Source organism: Labeo rohita, chromosome 15, assembly GCF_022985175.1.
Source record: "Labeo rohita strain BAU-BD-2019 chromosome 15, IGBB_LRoh.1.0, whole genome shotgun sequence".
Lineage (NCBI taxonomy): Eukaryota > Metazoa > Chordata > Actinopteri > Cypriniformes > Cyprinidae > Labeo > Labeo rohita.
Window position 1 is genome coordinate 20,716,111 of NC_066883.1, and position 21,699 is coordinate 20,737,809.

The 21,699-nt window shown below is 33.9% G+C and overlaps 3 protein-coding genes across 7 annotated transcripts in view; 2 read left to right on the forward strand and 1 right to left on the reverse strand.

Annotated features, from left to right (window-relative positions):
• The first annotated feature begins 1,543 nt into the window (after positions 1 to 1,543).
• LOC127176850 (zona pellucida-like domain-containing protein 1) lies at positions 1,544 to 10,268 on the forward strand. Of its 2 annotated transcripts, XM_051128661.1 has the most exons (11): positions 1,544 to 3,422; positions 3,582 to 3,677; positions 3,760 to 3,986; positions 5,716 to 5,906; positions 5,995 to 6,067; positions 6,149 to 6,246; positions 6,331 to 6,414; positions 6,521 to 6,692; positions 6,774 to 6,882; positions 7,024 to 7,053; positions 9,129 to 10,268. In XM_051128661.1, exons 2-11 carry the CDS (start codon positions 3,584 to 3,586, stop codon positions 9,284 to 9,286), a joined length of 1,236 nt encoding a protein of 411 aa, XP_050984618.1. In that variant the 5' UTR covers positions 1,544 to 3,422; positions 3,582 to 3,583; the 3' UTR covers positions 9,287 to 10,268. The 2 variants fall into 2 exon arrangements, with proteins under 2 accessions (XP_050984618.1, XP_050984615.1); XM_051128658.1 differs by having other exon boundaries at positions 1,544 to 3,677.
• Positions 10,269 to 11,596: 1,328 nt separating this feature from the next.
• zgc:162608 (uncharacterized protein LOC100037332 homolog) lies at positions 11,597 to 15,070 on the reverse strand. The gene is made up of 4 exons (XM_051128664.1): positions 14,984 to 15,070; positions 14,771 to 14,843; positions 14,585 to 14,678; positions 11,597 to 12,637 (listed from the first exon to the last, which is right to left on the reverse strand). Exons 2-4 carry the CDS (start codon positions 14,817 to 14,819, stop codon positions 11,845 to 11,847), a joined length of 936 nt encoding a protein of 311 aa, XP_050984621.1. The 5' UTR covers positions 14,820 to 14,843; positions 14,984 to 15,070; the 3' UTR covers positions 11,597 to 11,844.
• A 3,898-nt stretch (positions 15,071 to 18,968) lies between these two features.
• Positions 18,969 to 21,699, forward strand: part of si:dkey-103g5.4 (uncharacterized) — a 32,072-nt gene continuing 29,341 nt past the window's right edge. For 3 of the 4 annotated variants that reach the window (XM_051128649.1, XM_051128651.1, XM_051128652.1), the window contains exons 1-2: positions 19,242 to 19,575; positions 21,466 to 21,689. In XM_051128649.1, coding sequence (XP_050984606.1) covers positions 19,368 to 19,575; positions 21,466 to 21,689 — 432 coding nt within the window. In that variant the 5' untranslated portion in view covers positions 19,242 to 19,367. Of the gene's footprint in view, positions 19,060 to 19,241; positions 19,576 to 21,465; positions 21,690 to 21,699 lie in introns of those variants that run through there. The other variant, XM_051128650.1, reaches the window with a different exon arrangement.

Here is a 21,699-nt window from a genome sequence, read left to right on the forward strand (position 1 = left end):
CTAGCCGTTGTGTATACCTGGATACAAAAATGGCTATTTTCAAAACATGCCTACCTGGTATTTTCTAGGTTGTGCTTATTTCATATAATCTGCACTAACATGCAACATGCAAAGTTGTTTAGGTATGTTCAGCTTGTGTCACCTTGTTCAGGATGCTGCAGCTTGCATATTTATTGCACATGCATATAGAATGGACATTAAAATTTATCTCACTGAATGCAATGAATTTTCTATAACCTGGTTGCAGGAAAGTAGTTATTGCTGCAGCCAGATATGAGTACTTAACAAGTACAGACTGACTCTTGTAATAACTAAGAGAGGAGTTTGAGAAGATATCAGATCCACTGCCACCGCATGGTATCATACTTTGACAATGGACTGAACTACAATCTGTTAAAACCATATGAAAATGATCAGAGACTCATTAGTTGTGTTATATTGTTATGCACAAGTTCAACATTCTGTATCCTTATTTTGTGCTTGAACCATTAGCTATACACAGATAGCACATGTACGTCTGCAAGATGTCTGTTAAAGATTACTTGATCTGGAAAGCATCTGCTGTGTACAAACATCTGACAGACATCTGTAAGATGACAGTTTTACATACATTCTAAATCCTAAACATCTTAAAGACATCTAATAGATGTCTATTTGATATCTGATAGGAAACATCCTATAGACGTATTGCAGATGCATATTTTGCTGATTATTGCTGCTGAAAATGGTCTGTACTAATTGGGCTGAAGTAATCAGTCGACCAGGCAAAACATTTGGAGTCCTATAGACTGCCGAAAATTATAACAAATCAAGGAGAAGAGTGCAAAAAACTGTGGGACTAAAAGCGTTTGTGGTTGGCCAAACTGAACTAGGATTTCCAAGGCAAGAATTCTGTCAGCATTTGTGTTTGTTCTTATCATTTCCAGTCAGCTAGGTGAAATATTACATTAATATCTTAATTACTACTGCTCGTACGTATCTTTACCACCTATTAATGTTAGTTTGTCAATATATAGCACCTTTTCCTGCTTACAAAGTCCTTCTCTATACGATTTAGCAGCTTCCACAAGTTTTTCTGTGGTTTAGACAGCATAAATTAGCAGAATAACATATTCAGTACTACATTAACCATGCAGTCCATGCTGTTATTTACATCTGAGTATTGCCAATATGGCCACGCATCCGGGTAACTGACCAAATCGTGATGTAAGTGCAAACCCTTTATTGCTTTACACAGACTTTAAGCTTTTACAGAAATTAAAATGAGGCTGTGAGGGATACAATGCATTCAGTGCAATGATTGTTCAGCTGGTGATATGTTTTTCCAATGAATACGCCATTAAACACTTCTGAAAATGACATGATCTAGGACCTTTATCCACTTTATTTTTCCAGTAGGAGTGTGCATGACTGTGCATTTGTAAATTTAATGGGTCTGGTTTCCGGTGTCATTAGTTCAATCTATTTTTAGCTATACAAAACAGCTTGTTTTTCTGATTGATATTGCAAACTGATGTGTCTTACCATATTATTTTAATGTAGCATCTTAATTATGAACACACTGGTTCATAGTGAAAACTGTTTTACTGTTTCATGCACTTGTTATTTCCCTACAACGGCTAATAAATCTCCCACATTCACAGAAAACGGCTTACTTTCAAGTTGAAAAATACAGTGCGCGTCTGCCCTCAAGGCCTCGTTTTCATCCGGGTTAGTCATGGTGCCTAACCAGTATGCTGCCTAACCTGAATAAGGTCTAAAGGCCTAATGTTTTGCAGGACGGACAAAACATTTATTTATTTAATTATTTATTTATTTATTATTATTATGTGCTATTAAAATGGCTGACAATGTCACTGCTAATTTACTGATTTAAAATAATGGTGTTGCTATTTTTTATTTTATTGAACCAGCAGGTGGTAGTATTGTAGTACCTTCGTCTACTATTTGTTCTGAAGATGCTCAACCGTTCCCATCCTTTATTCAGATATTAGATACTCCAGTGCTGTCACATAGTTGTCATCCTTTCAAACGCTTTCCGTTTTGTTTTTTGTTTTTTCTAGTTGTAAAATTTGCAAGCATTGTTATTGCACAGATTACTTTCATGGCATACGGGCATCAATCATAAAGGATTTATGAATTATGATTTGACAGCAGGGTTCAGGTATTTACAATGGTGTTCCCACACAGTGTGTGAATTCCCAGTATATCTTTTTACAGAAATGAGGAGGAATCTTAAATTAATGCAATATCCGCTATTTTTTCTTCCACAAAATATGATTAAATTACAATATAATACTACATTGCTGTTACATGAGATAGAGAGCGCAGTGGCGAATTTGTCTGCTTGGTTCTCTTTATGTTTTTCTTTCTGTTGTCTTGTTACTGTGTCTTCGGTGTGGCTAAAATATTTATCATGCAGTTAAAGGATGAAATCAGAACCTGAAGCTCTCGTAAATTCTCATTTCTAGGGATGTTGCCTCATAAATATATGAATTATGGCTCATAAATGAACTACACACCGCATCCACAGTAGTCTTGAAGGAATCCGTCCTTGACTGCACAGGTGGTTTGACTTCTTAAACAAGTATGTCACATACGTCACACTATGATTTAGTGATCTCTGCAGTCATATGAATTCATCTCAACTGAGAACAAGATTGAAGAACACAGGGAACTAGCTTCCTTGCACAAATAGTTTTGTTCAGTGGACAAAAACTAAAAATCATCTAGGTGTGACGCATCCATGTATAATATGTGAAATGCGTTCTCACACCAAGGGGCTTTTGGCACAAACGAGTGTATGTGCTTCATTCAAAGTTCTTTGTCAGATATCACCATGCTCAGTTAAAACTGACCCTTTAGCCTTTAGCAGGGGTGTCTTGATCTAGCAGCTCTCAGAGTACAAAAGATGATGCTCGCATGCGAGACAGACAAACAAAGGCTATTTTTGGCGCTCTGTGTTTCATACCTTGTGGCACATTATCACATTTCTGGTATTCATAATGTTGTATTCCCAGGAGATGATGCAACATTTTATGTTTCAGATGATTTATACACAATAGGCTCTTAATTTACGTTCTAAGACGTTGACATTTAATACTGATTTACATGTACAAAATTGTGCTTTTGATAGAAATAGAAACCTATTAACATATACGCAGATGTTTGTAGTTATAATCACATTTATCAGTCTTCATTTATAGTGACTTATCTGAACTGCTGTCTGTTAAATATGTTTCAAATCTCACTTTCACTGTATTCAAAGACTGTCGGATTAATTTTATAATGTGGGACAGTACTGTAAGGTAATGTAGTAGGAGGGATGAGACACTCCCTTCACCTAAATCACGCCTGGGGTCCAGGGCTATTTAAGAAGCATCTCATCACCTTTCTCAAATTGTGTCCCTGGAGTTAAACAGGTATGGTTTACCATTTCTTTACACTTTATACACTTCATATTTACTGCTTTTCCTCTTAAATGTTAATCAACAACAGTGAATTCTAGATAAGTGCATTCATTTTAATTATAACTAAGTTAAGTGAGTTAAGTTTTATTTTCAACTGTTGCTCTTTAATAGGAATGATGCTGTGTCTCTGCGTCTGTGCGCTGGCTCTCGTCCTGCAGCCGGTTTATTCGGCCTATAACTGCTCCTTGGAGTATAACAGGGTTCCTGGTGAGTCTCTGATCTTCCAGATATGGGACAGTCCTCTATTGTCTGCAGTTTGCTTGACACTAACACCTGTCTTTTTGGTTAGACAACAATGATCTGGCGGTAAACTGTGGCACCAACATGATCACTCTGGAGGTAAACCTGTGTACCGCTGAGTGGGCAGGCTTTGACCCCAATGGCTTGGCCCTGAACGGGGAACGCACTAACGGCCAGTGCAAGGGCATCATTGACGCTACTGTCAACCCACCTGTCATCCGCTTCCAGCTGCCAGTCAACCACAGCCAGGAGAACCCATGTAGACAGTCTCTGCAGGTGGGAGGATAAAAGACATTTGTGTCTAATTAATCTTCAAGAGATGGAAAACTTTCGAAATCTCAGTTGTGGTGTGGCAAATACATTTTAAAAACAGAATAAAAATGACTAAGGTCATTAAATTGCTAGAAAATGTGTAAAAAATTATGTTAAAATATTTTATAATCCTTTTGCGTAGTTATTTTTCAAAAGTGTACAAAAATAAGATCATAAAAGCTGCATGCATACTAATTATAAAAAGTAAAACATAACATTTGTTTAAAGTATATGCATAGTTTTAACTATTTGCATACTATTTTAATCACTTTTTTCCTAGGTCATTTTAAAAGGTATTAGAAAATAATAATTTATAATAGGTTATAAAAACTGTGTAAATATTAAAACATTTAAAAAATCTTAGGAAATGTTTAAAATATATGTATATTTATGATTATTTGAATGCTATTTAAAACACTTTATTTTTATTCATTTTATATGATATTAGAAAATAAAAGAAAGAAATTAATATGGTAAAACATAAAAAATGTTAGGAAATGTTGAAAATGTATGTATATTTTAATTTTCTACTATTTTAATCACTTTTCTATTGTATTAGAAAATACAAAATAAAAAAATTAATAAGGTCTTAAAACTGTGTAAACAGTAAAACAAAAACAATTTAGGAAATGTTTAAAATATATGTATATTTTTAATTTAATTACTGAGATAATTTGTTCTTAGTGATCTTAAATGGTATTAGAAATTAAAATAAAATTTAAAAATTAATAAGGTAATAAGAAACTGCATAAATAGTAAAACCTAAAAATTGTTAAGAAATATTTATGTAGTTTTTTTAACTATTTGCATACTGTCTTAATAAAAAACTGTCTTTTTTCCTAGATCATTTTAAATAGTATTATAAAATACAAAATAATAAAAAAATGTAATAAGGCCATAAAAATTGTGTAAATACTAATTATAATAAACTGTAAAATGTAAAGATTCAAAGTTTAAAATACACTACACCAGTATATTAAATATAATATAAATAAAATATTGTTTTATAATCATAAAAAGTATTTGAAGTATAAAAACATTTTTAAAAAACATAAAAAACAGTAAATGTTTTAAAATGTCTTAAAAAGTGTACACATACTTAAAAAAAAAAAAAAAAAACAGTCTTATATTCAGATTTTTTTTTTTTTACCAGTCTTACTGGTTATAATAAAGTAATAAATACACAACTTTACTGTCTGCTGAAATATGACAAAAATATTGTGATAATTATTATTTTTTTGTTTATAATATTGTTTGTTACCATAATTGATATCCTATTAATCTTTATTATAATATTGTAAGAGTACATTATATTTAATTGTTTTTTAATTATTATTGCATTTTTATTTTTATTTTTATTTTTTTATTTAAAAACTATTTTTTAAATTATTTTTTATTAATAATTTAGTCAATGCATCCAATTGTTGTATATATTTACTGTTGTCTTGGATTTTCAGTACCATTTATCTGTAAGGAAATGCTAAAATGAATGCAATAAAAAATGTGAATACAAAAAAACCCTGTAAAATGTAGAAAACAGTCCAAGAAATTTGTAAAATATATATTATAATAATAAAAAATTATGAATAAGTATAAAAAAGTACAAAAATGTATTTTAAAAACAGTAAAACATTTTTAAACGTATTGCATTTGTGTATAGCTCTTTATTGAATTTCCTTTTGGACATTTTCAGATTGTGGATGAGAAGCCCAGCTCCTCCGGTCCATTCAGCATGTTCTCCAGCATTCAGTCCGTCGTCATCACAGGATACATTGATACGCCCAGCTCCGCAGAGGGCGTCATCAGTTACTCCACAGACCTCTACTACCACTTCTCTTGCCGTTACCCTCTGGAATATCTCATCAACAACACTCAGATTGTAGCGTGAGTATTCAGACTTACGCCCTCCACTGCATACTTCACCAATGGCAGTATGACAGCAAAAAACTAATGATTAATATTCTTCATGCAGGTCATCAGTGTCAGTGGCCACTCGAGACAACAATGGTACTTTCATTGACACTCTCAGCATGGGAGTCTTCAACGTAAGTGTGGATTTGTTTTAAAAGGCTCCAAAGTGAAAATACATAGCATTTACAAAGACATTTTTGGTGTTTGTGTTTTAGAGCACAGATTTTAATAGCCCGTTGGTGGTTCCACCTACTGGGTTAGACCTGCGCACCAAAGTCTACGTTGAAGTAAAAGCTGTCAATCTGACTGGAAAGTAAGAATTTTATTTGTCATGGACAGCCTATGTTTCCTAAGCGTTTAATTGTAAAATAAAATACATTTTTCTGCCTTTTATCAGCTTTTATCTCTTGATGGATCACTGTTTTGCGACCCCATCGCCATATAATTACACCAACAGCAAACAGCACAGTTTTTTCACAGGGTGAGTTCATCCTCATTAAGAATTCAGTGCTTGTGTCTCTAAATTTGACCTTTAGCTGTTGATTTGTGTTCAGGTACATCAATACTTCTTTATTGTTTCATCACAGATGTGTGGTAGAGAACCGGACAGCTGTGCTTTATAACGGTCATTCCAAGTTTTCCAGATTTTCATTTGAAGCCTTCCGCTTCGTAGAGCACCGTAATCAAGAAATGTCTACCATATATCTGCACTGCATACTGCGACTTTGCGAACCAAACAAGTGCCAAGAACTTCTTGATGTAGGAGTCTTATAATGAATTGATTGGAGTGCTACTACTGAAAGTATCATCACATTAAAATTTGACTTATTTTACTCGTAGTCTTGCAACAGTACCAGAACACGAAAGCGAAGGGCCCTAGAACCTTATGGAACGCAAGGCAAAGATTCTGCCACAGTGTCTGTTGGTCCTCTGTACACCGCAGCCCTGCGTAAGTCACTCACATACACACATGAATCCAGAATGAGACCCCTCTGAAACCCAGCTTATTGTCAAACTGAATTTGAATTGCTAATGAGAGACATTTTGATATGCTGTCATGCCTTACTACTCTATTTTTTATTTCCTGTAGCGAATGATGTTCCCTCTGCATTGGCCTCTGGTATGGGATTCTTTTTGAATCTTTATTTCAATCAGAATATTGCTATTTTTGTCATTAAAATGTATTTTAAATAGTGTTAGAATACCAAAATTAAAAAATTAAAATCTTTAAAGCTGCATACATACTAATTATTAAAATATGAAATATAAAAAAAGGAATTTTTTTTTTACCATCTGTATACCATTTAAATGACCTTTTGTGCTAGAAAATACTAAATTAAAAATTAATAAGGTCATAAAAGCTGCATACATACATTGTAAAAATAGTAAAAATAACAGAAAATGTATAAAAAATATATTTTAAACAATTTTTATACCATTTTATTCACCTTTGCATCGTTCATTTTAAATTGTGTTAGAAAACTGGAAATTGCTATGAGACCTATGTACATAATAATTACAAAAATAGTAAAAAAAAAACAAACAAAAAAAAAAACAAAATTGAAATCATCTTTAAAATATAAAAATATAACATACGGACGCCCATTTCTGGCAATGAATAAAGAATAAAAAAAGGTAATTGCGAGTTATAAAGGCAGATATAAACACACAGTTCTGACTTTTTTTCTCAGAATTGCATGATAGAAACTCGTAATCGTGAGTTATAAAGTTAAAATTGCAAAACAAACTTGCGATTTTGACTTTTTTCTTTGAATTGTGTGATACAAACTTGCAATCGTGAGTTGAAGTTAGAATTACGGGATATAAACAATTGTGAGAAAATAACTTTGAATTGCAAGATTTAAACTTGCAATTTTTATTTTTTCAAGTTTTTATCTCACAATTCTGACTTATTTTTTCGTAGAATTGCGTGATATAAACTTGCAGTCACAAGTTAGAGTTAGAATTATGGGACAGAAACACATTTGCGAGAAAAAAATTAGAATGGCAACATTTAAACTTGCAATTTCGACTTTTTTCTTGCAGTTGTGAGTTTTTATCTCGCAGTTCTGACTATTTTTTTTGGAATTGTGTGATATAAACTTGCAATCGCGAGTTAAAGTTAAAATTATGGGATATAAACAATTGTGAGAAAAAACTTTGAATTGCAAGATATAAACTTGCAATTCTGACTTTTTTCTCCCAAGCGCAAGTTTTTATCTAGCAATTCCGGAATAGAAACACAGTTGCGAGAAAAACATTTAGAATGGCAAGATTTAAACTTGCAATTCTGACCTTTTTTTGCAATTGCGAGTTTTTATCTCACAATTCTGATTTTTTTTTCTGGAATTGCATGAAATAAACTTGCAATCGTGACTTAAAGTTAGAATTACGGGATATAAACACAATTGCGAGAAAAAAAATTTGAAATTGCAAGTTTAAATCTTGCAATTCTGACATTTTTCTTGCAATTGCAAGTTTACATCTCACAATTCTGAATTTGTTCTCCGAATTGTAAGATATAAACTTGAAATTGTGAGTTATAAAGTTAGAATTGCAAGATTTAAACTCATAATTTTGACTTTTTTCTCAAAATTGTGAGTTATAATGTCCAGTTTTGAGGTGGAAAAAAAACTGATATTTTCTAAACTTTTTTTAAAAAGTTTTTTTTATTCTTTTTATAACTTTTTATTCTCAGAATTGCAAGTTTATATTTCACAGTTCTAATTTAGTAACTCGCAGTTGCTTGTTATAAAGTCAGAAAGTTCCTCAGAATTTATCTTGCAATTCTGACTCTTAATTACAATTGTGAGTTTATATCTCACAATTCTGAAAAAAAGTCAGAATTGCTAGATAAAAAGTCGCAATTACCTTTTTATATATATATATTTTCCATAAAAAATAAAAATATACTTATAAAAGGTATATAAAGTATAACATTTTAAATATATAAATCATTTAAAAAAATAATACAAAAAAATAGTACAATAATTTATAATTTATTAGAATTATATAGCTGCATACATACTAATAACGTCAAAAACAACTATTAAAAATGCAGAAAAAAAGTAAAAAATACTGCACTTTAATGTAATTGAAATTCATATGAAAATACCTGAATGTAAATAGAAGGCTAGACACTAACAGCGCAGTGCCATGTGTTGACAGCAACTGTTTGTTTGTCTTGTGCATCAGGAGGCAGTGAGCCGTTAAACAGGAACAATATGAACGTGGCTGGAGTGGTGGTGGGGGTCATTTTTGCCACCGGCGGTGCTGTGTTTCTGGTTATGGCTGGATGGTTTGTGCTGAAGAAATTTCTATGGGCCGGTGCTCTGCCTCGGGCTTTCCACTAAGAGATCCATCAACTCGCCATCTGCTTTGCATTGAATGAAGCTTAATTTGATATGCCGATAAGACGTCTGATCACATCACGGCATCTGCACAAACCAGCAAAGAGCCGCTTTGCATAATGCCTATTTAGCATATTTTAATCTATTTAGACAGCACTGTGTAGTTCAGTCACCATGCGCTTGGAAGAAAACTCAGATGCGTAATTCTCTCATGTAAATGCAAATATGGGCATTGTCTGATATCTTTTAGATGTTTGTTATCTGAATTATACTGTAAAAGCTGAAATAGTGAGAGGAACAAACTGTGGATATAATCTTTTGTAATATTTTTGATTACGCATTGCTGCTTTTACACATTGCTTGTATATTAGCTATGGGGTTTTCAAAGTTTTTAATGCCAGGGACCCCCAAATATGATCAAAAGACCCTCTCTTTTAGATATAAAGATATAAAGGCAGCTATATTTGATCATGTATAAAGAACCATTTATATTGTGTAAGAAATATTATGTGTGATATCATAAAGACAATGTTGTTTCCTAAATTAAACAATTGGCTTTTAGTTTGACTGTACCAAAAAATCTAGAAAGTTTTTAAATGAATTTAGTGTAAATATATATATATATATATATACATATATATATATATAGGGCTGTCAAAGTTAACTTTTTTAATCAAATGCAGTCTTTCTAGTTTAGAAAATAGTTTTTGTTGTGTATAATTTTCAAATTTTCTACAGACCACAGATTGAAAACCCCTGTATTAGCCAATGATTTGCTGCTTCTTGTAATTGAATATGATATATCACAGTTGTTTAGATGTGATTTATTTTGAAGGAACTTTATTCATATTCTGTAGTTGAGGCAATAATCAGTGACAGCATATATTCATTTCAAATATGTACAAATTGAACTTTATTTACGTTGCATGTTAGTTCACACATTACACAAAATATTTTCAGTAAAAGGAAGAAAGTTTTTCTGTTGTCTTTCACTTCAATGGATTTCACTATTAATAAATAGTAAAACAGTTCAACATGTATAAACATTTAATTTAAATCCTTTGTATACAATTATTATACAATTATTAATTTTCACCTATTGCATTAAGTTTAAACTGGTGTTAGACATTAAAAATAAATAAAATTAATAAGGCCATAACATCTATGTACATAATTACAAAAAAAGCAAAAAAAAAAAAAAAAAAAACTAAAATATATAAACATGTACTTATAAAAAAGTAAATAAAATATTTAAAAAATTCTAAAAAAAACAAAAAAAAAACACTATTATATGGAATTATATTATATTAAGGATTTTATAGAAAAATAATCTGTCATAAAAGCTGCATTTGTATTTCTATTTTAATCACCTTTTGCATAGTTCATTTTAAATAGTGTTAGAAAATTTTGGAAAAAAGGTTATAAAACCTACGTACATAATTACATAAATAATAGATTGTAAAAGAAGTATCTAAAGTATCAAAAAGTATTTTAAAAATAATTAAAAATACTCATAAAAATTATATAGCATTTTATTGAAAATGTAATAGGTCATAAAAGCTGCATTTTTACATAATTGTAAAAATAGTCAAATTTAAAAGAAATAAATAGAGAATGCATTTTAAACCATTTATACCATTTTAATCACATTTTGCATAGTTTATTTTAAATTGTGCTAAAAAATGTTGGGAAAAAAATGAGGTTATAAAACCTACATTCATAATTACAAAAATAGTAGAATGTAAAAAACAAAAAACATTTTTAAAAAAATGTAAAAATATATAAAAAATATATTTATATATTATATATAAAAATGTATTATAATTTTTAAAAAGTATATAATGTATAAAAAAGTATTTAAAAAAATAGTGTTAGAAAAATTATATAGCATTTTATTGAAAAATATGATCGAAACACCCTTTTCTTTAAAATATAAAGCCAGCTATGTTTTTATAAAGAACCATATATTTTGTGTGAGAAATTTTAAATGTGATATTATAAGACAACTTTGTTTCCTAAATGAAAAGATTGGCTTTTATTTTGACTGCACCAAAAGCAAAGAAAAATTATTCAAATAATATCAAATAATATTATTTTTAGTTTAAATTTTATATTTTAAATTTATAGTTCAAAATAGTTTGTAAAATAGTTTTCTTTTTGGATAATTTTCACATTTTCTACAGCCAGTTTGAAAAAAAAACCCTGTATTAGCTAATTGAATATGATATATCACATTTGTTCAGATGTGATTTATTTAGAAAGAACCTTTATTCATATACTGTAGTTGGGACAATAATCAATGGATGACATATATTCATTTCAAATATGTACAAATTGACCTTTATTTACATGTTTATGAAACAGTATATCCACACATTACACAAAATATCTTCAGTAAAAGAAAGAAAGCTCTTCTGTCTTTCACTTCAATGGATTTCGCCGTACTTTCTATTCTTTCTGAAAACTGTACAAACAGCAACATTGTTCTACAAAAGTTACAGGTCACAATATATTTACAGTACATTACATTTGCATTTCTGACAGGAATGAAGGTGTGTTGTTTAATTTAGAGTGTGTACAATGTCTTGTAACAGAGCTGTGAGTCTAGTTGAGAAATCCTCCTGTATGGACTCTATGTTTGTCTGATGGAAACCAGCTGAATCACCATGGCTCTGGTTTTCCTGCAGAGTGATCATCTGTTGGTCTAAGTTAGAAATAAACTGTTGATTTCGAGCTGAGGAGTTCTGGCAGAACTGATCCACTTTTGAAGCCATCACGTCCCTCGGAGGCTGTGCCGAGGCGAGATGGCCTGCCAGAGCTATCTTGAGCGCCGCAACCTTCCCTTGAACCTCTAAACTGAAGGTACACACTTCCTGCCCCAGCCTGGCAGTGACTTCCTCCCAGAGCTCCTTTCCGCTGCTGTCTCGTTCTTCCTCTACAGCCTCAAATGCTTTTGTTTTAAAGTCCTCAAAGGCCACTGTCCGTTTCTGGTGGCTTTCATCCAGAGCGAGCGTGATCCTCTGCACTGCCTCCTGGTAGAGTGTGGCTTCCTCTGGGTTCAGGTCCTGGAGGTTCAGATTGAGTTTGTCACAGAGTTCCTGAGTGTTGGATTGGAGAGCCGTCTGGAGCTGCTTAGTGAAGGGGGCGAGGAACTCCTTGACATTTGCCATGGCGTGTTTCGGGTGGCTGGGGTATGGAGAGAGTCTCTCCCTCAGCTCAGCAAGCTCCTGCTTTAGACGAGCCCTCAGGCGCTCGGACTCCATACTTAGCTTTCGTCTCAGTTCAGCCGCCATGGGGTTGTAAGAGTCTTGGGAGTAAAGGTCACTGCTCACCACATGGTTCTTCCACACACCACTGCAAAACAGGATCAGGGGTCAATGATTTGGACCATGGCTTGGATGTGGACGAGAACGTCCGTGATAAAGAAAAAGGTAAATACTTGTTTGTGCCAAGTTATTTAAAACAGCGGTTCTCAACTGGTTTGGCCATCTGTTCTTGTTATATATATATACATATATACATGAACTGTTACATGGAAACTGCTCTTGAATAGAATGAATACCATACCACCATGCAAATCCTTCCCAAAACACGAATTTATTGGAACTTTACTTTTATTTCACACATTGCATTCTTGTAGTTTCTTTGTGTTGATCGATCTCCGTACAACTTCACATACTTCCTTAAAATCACCCGTCGAATGTGCTCACCAGTTTTGTGAAGTTTTGAGCTTTTGTTTAGGCTTTATAGGCTTTTGAGGATATTTGGACAGGCCGCTTTTCTAAGCGACCCCATTATAGTTTCCCAAAGCGTCAATTTTGACTTTTTTTTTGATAACTATTGACCAAGAGAGTCCAGAGAATTGTTCTACAGTGTTTTTTTCCAGACTGAGGGAAAAACCTAGGACTAGTTCACAAAAGTAGTTTTTTACATCTTCTCAATAATTAAACAATTAGATTGACAGCAGTGGTTCTAGAGGTAAAGTTGTTCAGAATAAGGAAGTCTACCAGATGATATGAATATCAAGCGTATGTGCAAAAAACCGTGCAATGTACAATCGTTTATGCCCTTAAAATTTTTTTTTTCAAATTTCTCACAGTCTCTTAGGGCCGTGTGCATACCGATTTTTATGTTGATAGAACTGTTGTGTAGTTATATCCGTTTTTATGTTTGTTCTCTTTTATAGCACCACCAAGTGGCCAAGCTCCACTGCTTTTTTCATGTGACCTCAGATTCAGCTCTTACATATGTGTTCTGAGTTTGGTGAAGATATCTCATTCCGTTCAAAAGTTATAGCCATTTTAGTAAAAGCCGACCTGCCTCTTTCAAATGTTTTTTTTTGATAATTATTGATATTCATTCTCTGGAGAATCTTTCTGCACTGGTTTGGTTCCGATTGGGTGAAAAACCTAGGACTAGTTCGCAAGTTACGACTTACAGTTTGGTCTGTCCAATCAGTTTTATGTGGAGATTGCTGATCCTTGGCCATTCTAACAATTACAATAGGGTTTCAGTGCTACGTGCTTGAACCCCTAATAATGACACTGACGTTAAGCCTGACAACATCTCATCTGACCGCAGATACTGAATCGGGAGAGCACGTTTTCGGGACAGCAACAGCTTTCACGCATGTCTTTCAAAATAAACGTCTCACATCAGAAAAACATTTAGAATTACGTTTTTGGTTGTTGATGTTGTTTCTTTGACCAAATCGAAACCAGTTGAGAAACGCTACTTTAAAATGTACTTTTTGTATTCTTGTTGGTTCATATTGTTTAGAAAACTTATGCAATTTTTCAAGTGAAGTTTCAGTTTAAATGTCAGGTGGTGTAACCATCAAGTAATAACATTTTCCTTACACTTTGAAAACATGTGAGGGTACACCTCTTTTCATTATTTTCAAAAACATTTCTAAATGTAATTTTCTAAATGTAATTTAAATTTTTTTTTTTTTTTTTACAATTAGGATTTTTAAATTCATAAATATCATTACATTTTTGAGTTGCACCACATGACATGATAAACTTTTTTTAAATATAAATAAGTAGTTTTGTTAAAATGTATTTTTCCCTAAGAAATAATGATACGGTATTATGCCAAAGGTTTTTTCATTATGTTATCACAACCGTTTTATCACCCTGACATTTTCACTTCATGTCCCTCAAAAATATCAAAAACAAGCTGATCACAGAAGAGATGTATTTAAAACATGGCATGTGTGAATAACATTTTTAATATATGAAAATAAAATAAATAAATTGTACAGTACTGTCAATACTACTACAATGAGAGTGAACTTACTTGAAGTCTTTGGCAAAATTTTTCTTGTCAATAGCCTGATTGTCACTCTGTAAACTCCATGCTTCTCGACTGATCTCATCATTCACTGGAAATGCTGAAAGGGAGGATGGTTGCATTAGATCAATGCAAAGAAAAAAAAACAGGTAAGAAAAAATGTATAATATAGAAACTGAAGAGGCAACAAACCTGTTGTAGTAGCTAAGGCCAAAGTCAATGCAACAAACTGCAGATTCATATTTTTGTAGTGATGAAGGGTATTCTAAAAAAAAAATAAGAAAGAAATGTGATTTATGTAATTAGATCAATTTATTTAAACGTTATTGACTGCCAATATATTAAAGAGGACAATTCAAATGTCACGATTGAATTAGTCTATACAAGTAGATATTTGGCCCTTACCTGTTGGTGAGAAAATGAGAATTTCTTCTCAGGGTCCACATTTAAAGCAGTCCCTTATCAGAGGTTGTCCTACTCTTCATCTGTGTCAACACATACCACGTGGAGGGTCAGTTTGATAACGATAGGCGTAAGGAACCTAAAGGTATTTTGCAGATTGGCCTCTTCAAAGCTGCTCTCTTCCAACAACACAAATTCAGAGTAGACTCAGTGATGTCACATCAAGGCCAATAGTGACGCAATTCCAAGACAGGCAAGGTCAATGCTATTGAAAAATGTTTACTACTAACCGAAGGTGTTTGGTCAACTCTTACTTAGTTAACAGGTTCGAGTACTTTTCAGTTCAAATGTGCTTATTAACATTTAGGATACAGGATGCTCTGTCCTAGGACTTGTGTTGGCTGTGAACTGAGCTCAGTGAAATTTGGGTTAGTTTTTATCAGTCATATTGAGTCCTACTTGGCTTTCCCACAGAAATAAGTCACAGAGAATGAACCCTCCAGGTCTGCGCTTGCTGCATTATCTCTAGCTCTTCGAACAAAGGTGCTGTTTGTTTGTACTTTACTGAATGGGTCCTTTTAGGTTTGCTTTGAGTCTATGGGGCCGTAGCTGGTGATATGCAAGGCCAATAGCGGCTTACTTTGAAAATTTGATTATTCTAGTTTAGACGTACTCTCTGGCAACTGTATGAGTAAGCATTAAGCAAGAACAAACACTGCACAGGGAATTTTGCCATACAAATGCCATAGTTTTAGTTAGTCCTCCAAACATTCTGTTTTGTCCAGGGTAATGTGTTGTGCAAATCTACAACATTACATCATTGTAATTGCTTCATTCATTTTCAACCATTGCTGTCTGAGCAATGACATGTTTTAAAAATGTTATACAATGGGAGCATCACTTTTACCTTTTCCTAAATATTATTGGTGTATCACTAGTTCCCTATCTGGAAAAAACAGAAGTTGGCTGTGAAGTTATGTATATCTTATCAGTGACCCAAAACAGACTATACTCTTCAGCAAAGCTGGATCTATTCCACTGCATTCATTCACAAATTTAGCAACCTTTGGCCTAGGAAAGACTAATTCATGTGATGCAGCACTTATAGAAATGTTCTTCATTGCTGACAAATGATAAGATTCATTCACAGCATTTGTTTCAGGTAAATATTACTCTTCTTCTTCTTCTTCAGCCTTACCATAAGTATTATCTTAAAGGGGTGCTATTATGCTTTTTCACTATTTGAACTTTAGTCAGTGTGTGGTGTGTATGTTTGGGCATAAAAAAGATCTACAAAGTTACAAATCTCAAAGTCCACTCCAAAAGGAGATATTTCATTTTTTAAAAATCCCTTTTCAGGAACTACAACGAATGGTTCTTTTGGACTACAATGTTTGTTTTCTGCATGCAATGATGTCACAGCGCGGTCCATTAGAATATTATTAAAATAAATCACACCTACGGAAATTCAAATTGTTGGAGGGAGGGTAGGGATGAAGTGAGGGTTTAGCCTAATTTTAGCGATGCAGTGCGGAGAACCGTTTCAACGAGCCACAGTGCTGCGGGTATAAACACAAGCATTGACTAGAGTGGCCGCTGTAACGTGCCGCAGACGTGTGCATTGTGTGGTAAGAGAGTGTAGCTAGTGTTTTTTAAAATGCATAGACTTGCACTAGAATAGGCTAGGCTAATCAGCCTCCATGCATCCTAGGTGACTTCCTTCTTTTAGACGAATGCAATCAGAGTTATATTAAAATTTATCCTGGCGCTCCCAAGCTTTAAAATGGCATAGATGGGTGCTTCTCCTCATCAGTCTAAAACAAGTCCAATAATATGCATCCATCCATAATAAAAAGTGCCTCACATGGGGTTAATAAAGGCCTCCTGTAGCAAATCGATGCGTTTTTGTAAGAAAAATGTCCATATTTAAAATGTAAGAATCACTTTAATCTAACACTAACAGTTGTACACGGATCTTGCTTCTTTGGGCGTGGCAGTACAGAAATACTGTCTTAGCTGTTCTAACCAATCACAACACGTTTCGTTATTCGGAAGGCGGACCTTTATTAAACCCGGAACTAATCGAGCAATATGTGCAAGGCTGGGAGAAATGTATTGTAATAATGTGAATTATAAAGCATGTTCTAGTACCCCCCGGAAGTAAACAAAAACATATTTTCTTCTCTAATCTTCTTTAAAGAGCTGTTTTGTTATGTATGTTCCAAGGTATCACATTAACGCTTTAAAGGGGTCATCGGATGCCACAAGTTGATATGATTCTTCAGGGTCTTAATGAAAAGTCTATAATATACTTTGGTTAAAAATTCTCAATGGTAGTGTAAAACAACACCCTTTTTACCTTGCCAAAAACAGCTCTGAAAAATCATCTCATTCTGGTCGAGGCTGCTTTAAATGCAAATGAGCTCTGCTTGCCCTGCCCCTCTCTTCTCTCTGTGGAGTGACGAGCCTGTTTACTTTAGCCACATTTAGCCACTAAAGTTGCTAACTAGCACATTATTAGTAAAGATGATCGCACAGATTTATAAAAAACCCTTATACTCACTGCTGCTGTAAGTAAAGCTGAATCACGAATGATTTGCGTGAACATAGACAGATATATGTAGATCGTGAGGCGCATTCCCTTCACAAACAAACGTAATCTACTGCATCTTCAGCGGCTCAGATGTCAGGAGTAAATGACGACCACTATGTTCATTATTACATCCAGCAACACAACACCTCAGTCGCTCAATCTGAGATATTCTTGTCTAATTTACATCACTGCTCCAGCATTGAAATAAAGAGGGCGGACTGTTACAGCTGATCTGAGGTAACACCCTCATGTCAATCAACTATCGTGGGAGCGGCCTCTGTGGGTGTGACGCCACACCGACAGGCGTCTGAGAATGGCTCAATTTGAAAAATGGGATATTATTTTTACAGATTAATTAAAAACCACTGCATTTTTATCATTATAGGGTAGATTTGTACATACACTACCAACACATATTAATGTTCAAACAGCATGTAAAAGTGAACTTGTCATCCGATGACCCCTTTAAGTAAGGGACAGCTCTAAACGATTCAGTTCGAACGATTTAGGTTGAATCACGTACTGATTCAGCCCACGTTTGCCATGTTTATTGAAAAGAGTCGTCTCTAATAAGTAATTCTTTCGCGCTTCAAAACACCCGAAAGGAAGTAGGAGACACAAAACATTTTCTTCTAAAATATTCTTCAAAGAGCTGTTTTTGTTATGTGTGTTCCAGTGTGTCCTGTTAAAGCTTTGAGTGAGGAACAGCTCTAAACGATTCAGTTCGAACTATTCAGGAATATTAATTCAGCCCGCGTTTGAGGTATTCTTTGAAAAGAAGAGAGATTTCTTTCATGCTTCAAACATACGGACACAGATGTTTCCAGGAAGGGATTGCAGAATGACTCTCAGTGTTTGGAAACAATATTGAGTTAAACTTGCAATAACAAATTGTGCAACTGGTTGTTTTGTGGGAACTGGTATCAGTTAACAATGACTAACAATGACATATGTATAATCAGTTTTATCAAGCATTTTAAAATTGCAACATTATAGCTTACCTTGTCATCTGAGTTCATTCTTACGTATGGCTGAAAGTGTGTGAAATGTGAAAACATATTACATAATCAAAGTCACCATTAGGTCATAGTCCACACACACTCAGCTTCAGGGTCCAAGTTCATTGATTTTGATCCGTATAGCAAAAAAAAATAAAAATGATGAGGTCATCATATGCAGAGTAAGCATAGTGTTTAATTGGAATTCAGATTTATTCATCTTTTTAAAATGTTGTTTATCACTTCAAATTTTATGACCGGTTTTCAATACTAGATATGATTTCCTTGCACAGTTCAAAGATTGTAACAGCTTTTGTTTATGTAAGCGATTTGTGTTAATTCAAGCTTGTTTATACTGATATAGGGCTCTGGATCCTGCAGATTCAACTTTAACCCAGATATCGCAATCGGTTTACTAGGCTGACCATGGCCTTCTCGCCTACTGGGTGCGCATCAAACAAATGAAGCCAAGGGATGTGAAAAACAAGGTTTGTTGTTTCAGCGTCCCATTGCTTGTTTGAATACAGACTGCCTGGAATGTTCTCTGCTCCTGCCAAAGCATTTGAGAAAGTGCACACTAGTAGAAAATTTCTGATAGGACTTTGGACTTTTTTCTTATAAAACTGCAACTTGTGACTGATTTAATGTTTTTCAGATGTGCTGAAAGACATTTAAAGCACAGCCAAAATCATTAATCAGTTTCATGGTTTCACTGTGGCCTGTAATCTGAACTGGCTGCATCAGGTTGCTTCTTTCTACCTATTGGCATGTGTGATACTTTATCTCTAGACTGTTCATGAATCATTCAGCATGGCAGGGAGAGAGCTTCCTGTATGCCTTCGAGCTGTCTCTGAGCCCTGGACAGCAAACTGACATGATGTGCTCGTTCAGGGTTTGCCTCTGCTGGCCTACCCTACTTTGCTGGTTCTTTGCCCCAAGACTGAGCACTGCTATGGGATCAAACATAACTCTGAGACTTCCTGAAAGATCCTCCTGCAAACCAGGTAACTTGCATCACGTAAGGATGTGAAAATGCATCAAGTGGGTATTTATTAGAGTCCCAGGGGTTAAATTTTATACAGTGTGAACAAGTGCCTTGATCATGTATGTTGGCTACTTTTATGTGTATTAAATGTTAATTATTTTACCAAAATGAGAGGGATCATACAAAATGCATGTTATTGTTTATTTAGTACTGACCTGAATAAGATATTTCACATAAAAGAAGTTTACATATAGTTCACAAGAAAAAATAATAGTTGAGTTTATAAAAATGACCTCATTCAAAAGTTTACATATGCTTGATTCTTAATACTGTGTTGTTACTTGAATGATCCACAGCTGTGTTTTTTTTTTTGTTTAGTGATAGTTGTTCATGAGTCCCTTGTTTGTCCTGAATAGTTAAACTGCTGTTCTTCAGAAAAGTCCTTCAGGTCCTAGAGATTCTTTGGTTTTTCAGCATTTTTGTGTATTTCACCTCTTTCCAACAATGACTGTATGATTTTGAGAGACTCATATGCAAGGGACTCATATGCAACTATTACAGAAGGTTCAAACACTCACTGATGCTCCAAAAGGAAAAACCATGTATTAAGAGCAGAGGGGTGAAAACTTTTTAAATTTGAGGGTCAGGGTAAATTGAACTTATTTTGTCTTCTGGGAAACATATTTGTCATTTGTCATCTGGGTAACTATCTATTGTAGCCTCTGAAGGGCAGTACTAAATGAAAAAAAAGATATTTAGGCAAAATAAGAAAATTTTACACATCTTCATTGTGTTCAAAAGTTTTCACCCCCTGGTCATTTTGACAAATTCAACAATTATTTTGTCTTGTGGACTATATGTAAATATTTTTTTATGTGAAATATCTTATTCAGGTCAGTACTACATAAAAAAGACCATGCATTTTGTATGATCCCTCTTATTTTGGTAAAATAATTAACATTTTGCAGATTTGACCTCAACTGTGTGTGTGTGTATTAGGATACAGTGCTAGCTATGAAATTTGTCTTACCAAGACAAGAATTCAGCTTTTTTCCCAATTTTTAAAAAAAATAAAATTATATATTTTCATTCATAGTGAAACACATTGTTAGAAGACCAAGTAAATTAGCTATAGTGTGAAAATAACTTATTTTCTAAAAATTCACTTTGACCAAAAATTCAATATTTGAAGAAAAATGTAAAGAATAGTTCATTCAAACATTAAAATGAGATACAATGTACTCACCCTCAGGCCATCCAAGATATAGATGAGTTTGTTTCTTCATCAGAACAGATTTGGAGAAATTTGGCATTACATCACTTTCTCACCAGTGAGTCCTCTGCAGTGAATGGGTGCCGTCAGAATGAGAGTCCAAACAGCTGATAAAAACATCACAATAATCCACAAGTTATCCACATGACTCTAGTCCATCAGTTAACGCCTTGTGACGCGAGAAGTTGCACGTTTATATACGTCATTAAGACATTTCATCAATAAATTAAGACTGATGCTTCAGCAAAAAAAAAAAAAAAACACTTAAAATAGTGATTTGTGTAATAGATGGTTTTGATTTTTCAGTTGATTTGATGATGGACAAACATGCAGCTTTTTAATTTACAATATGTTAATTATGTCATGTGGATCACTTCCGGTTTTTCTCAGCTGTTTGGACTCTCATTCTGACGGCACCCATTCACTACAGAGGATCCATTGGTGAGCAAGTAACGTAATGTTAAATTTCTCAAAATCTGTTCTGATGAAGAACCAAACTCATCTACATTTTTGATGGCCTGAGGCTGAATACATTTTCAGCACATTTTCATTTTTGCGTGAACTATTCCTTTAAGAATGAAATTGTGTTTGATTACGTAAGATGATCCTTCACAAAACGTTCTGTGCACTCTGAAGGTTTTTACTGCCCAGAGGGAGGTGAGGGTCCAGTTCCATGCCCCAGAGGAACATTTGGACCAAGTTTTTGGGCCACGTCCATAAACGACTGTATCAGCTGCCCGCCACATCACTATGGACCCAGAGAAGCCTTGAGCAATTGCCTGCCCTGTGGGCCCTGGTCACAGCAGCCTCTGCCAGGACAGCACAGCTGTACATGTTTGCAAGAAGGTCAAGTTTTTCAGGTAACAGCTT

Bases quoted from the DNA above. Each gene is read 5' to 3' on its own strand.
- LOC127176850 (XM_051128658.1), top strand. From the start codon at position 3,584: ATGATGCTGTGTCTCTGCGTCTGTGCGCTGGCTCTCGTCCTGCAGCCG. The intron at 3,987-5,715 runs GTGGGAGGATAA...GGACATTTTCAG, and splicing joins CATGTAGACAGTCTCTGCAG to ATTGTGGATGAGAAGCCCAG. The intron at 6,883-7,023 runs GTAAGTCACTCA...TATTTCCTGTAG, and splicing joins TCTGTACACCGCAGCCCTGC to CGAATGATGTTCCCTCTGCA.
- zgc:162608 (XM_051128664.1), bottom strand. From the start codon at position 14,819: ATGAATCTGCAGTTTGTTGCATTGACTTTGGCCTTAGCTACTACAACA. The intron at 14,679-14,770 runs GTTTGTTGCCTC...CCTCCCTTTCAG, and splicing joins GGCCTTAGCTACTACAACAG to CATTTCCAGTGAATGATGAG. The intron at 12,638-14,584 runs GTAAGTTCACTC...CCTGTTTTGCAG, and splicing joins AATTTTGCCAAAGACTTCAA to TGGTGTGTGGAAGAACCATG.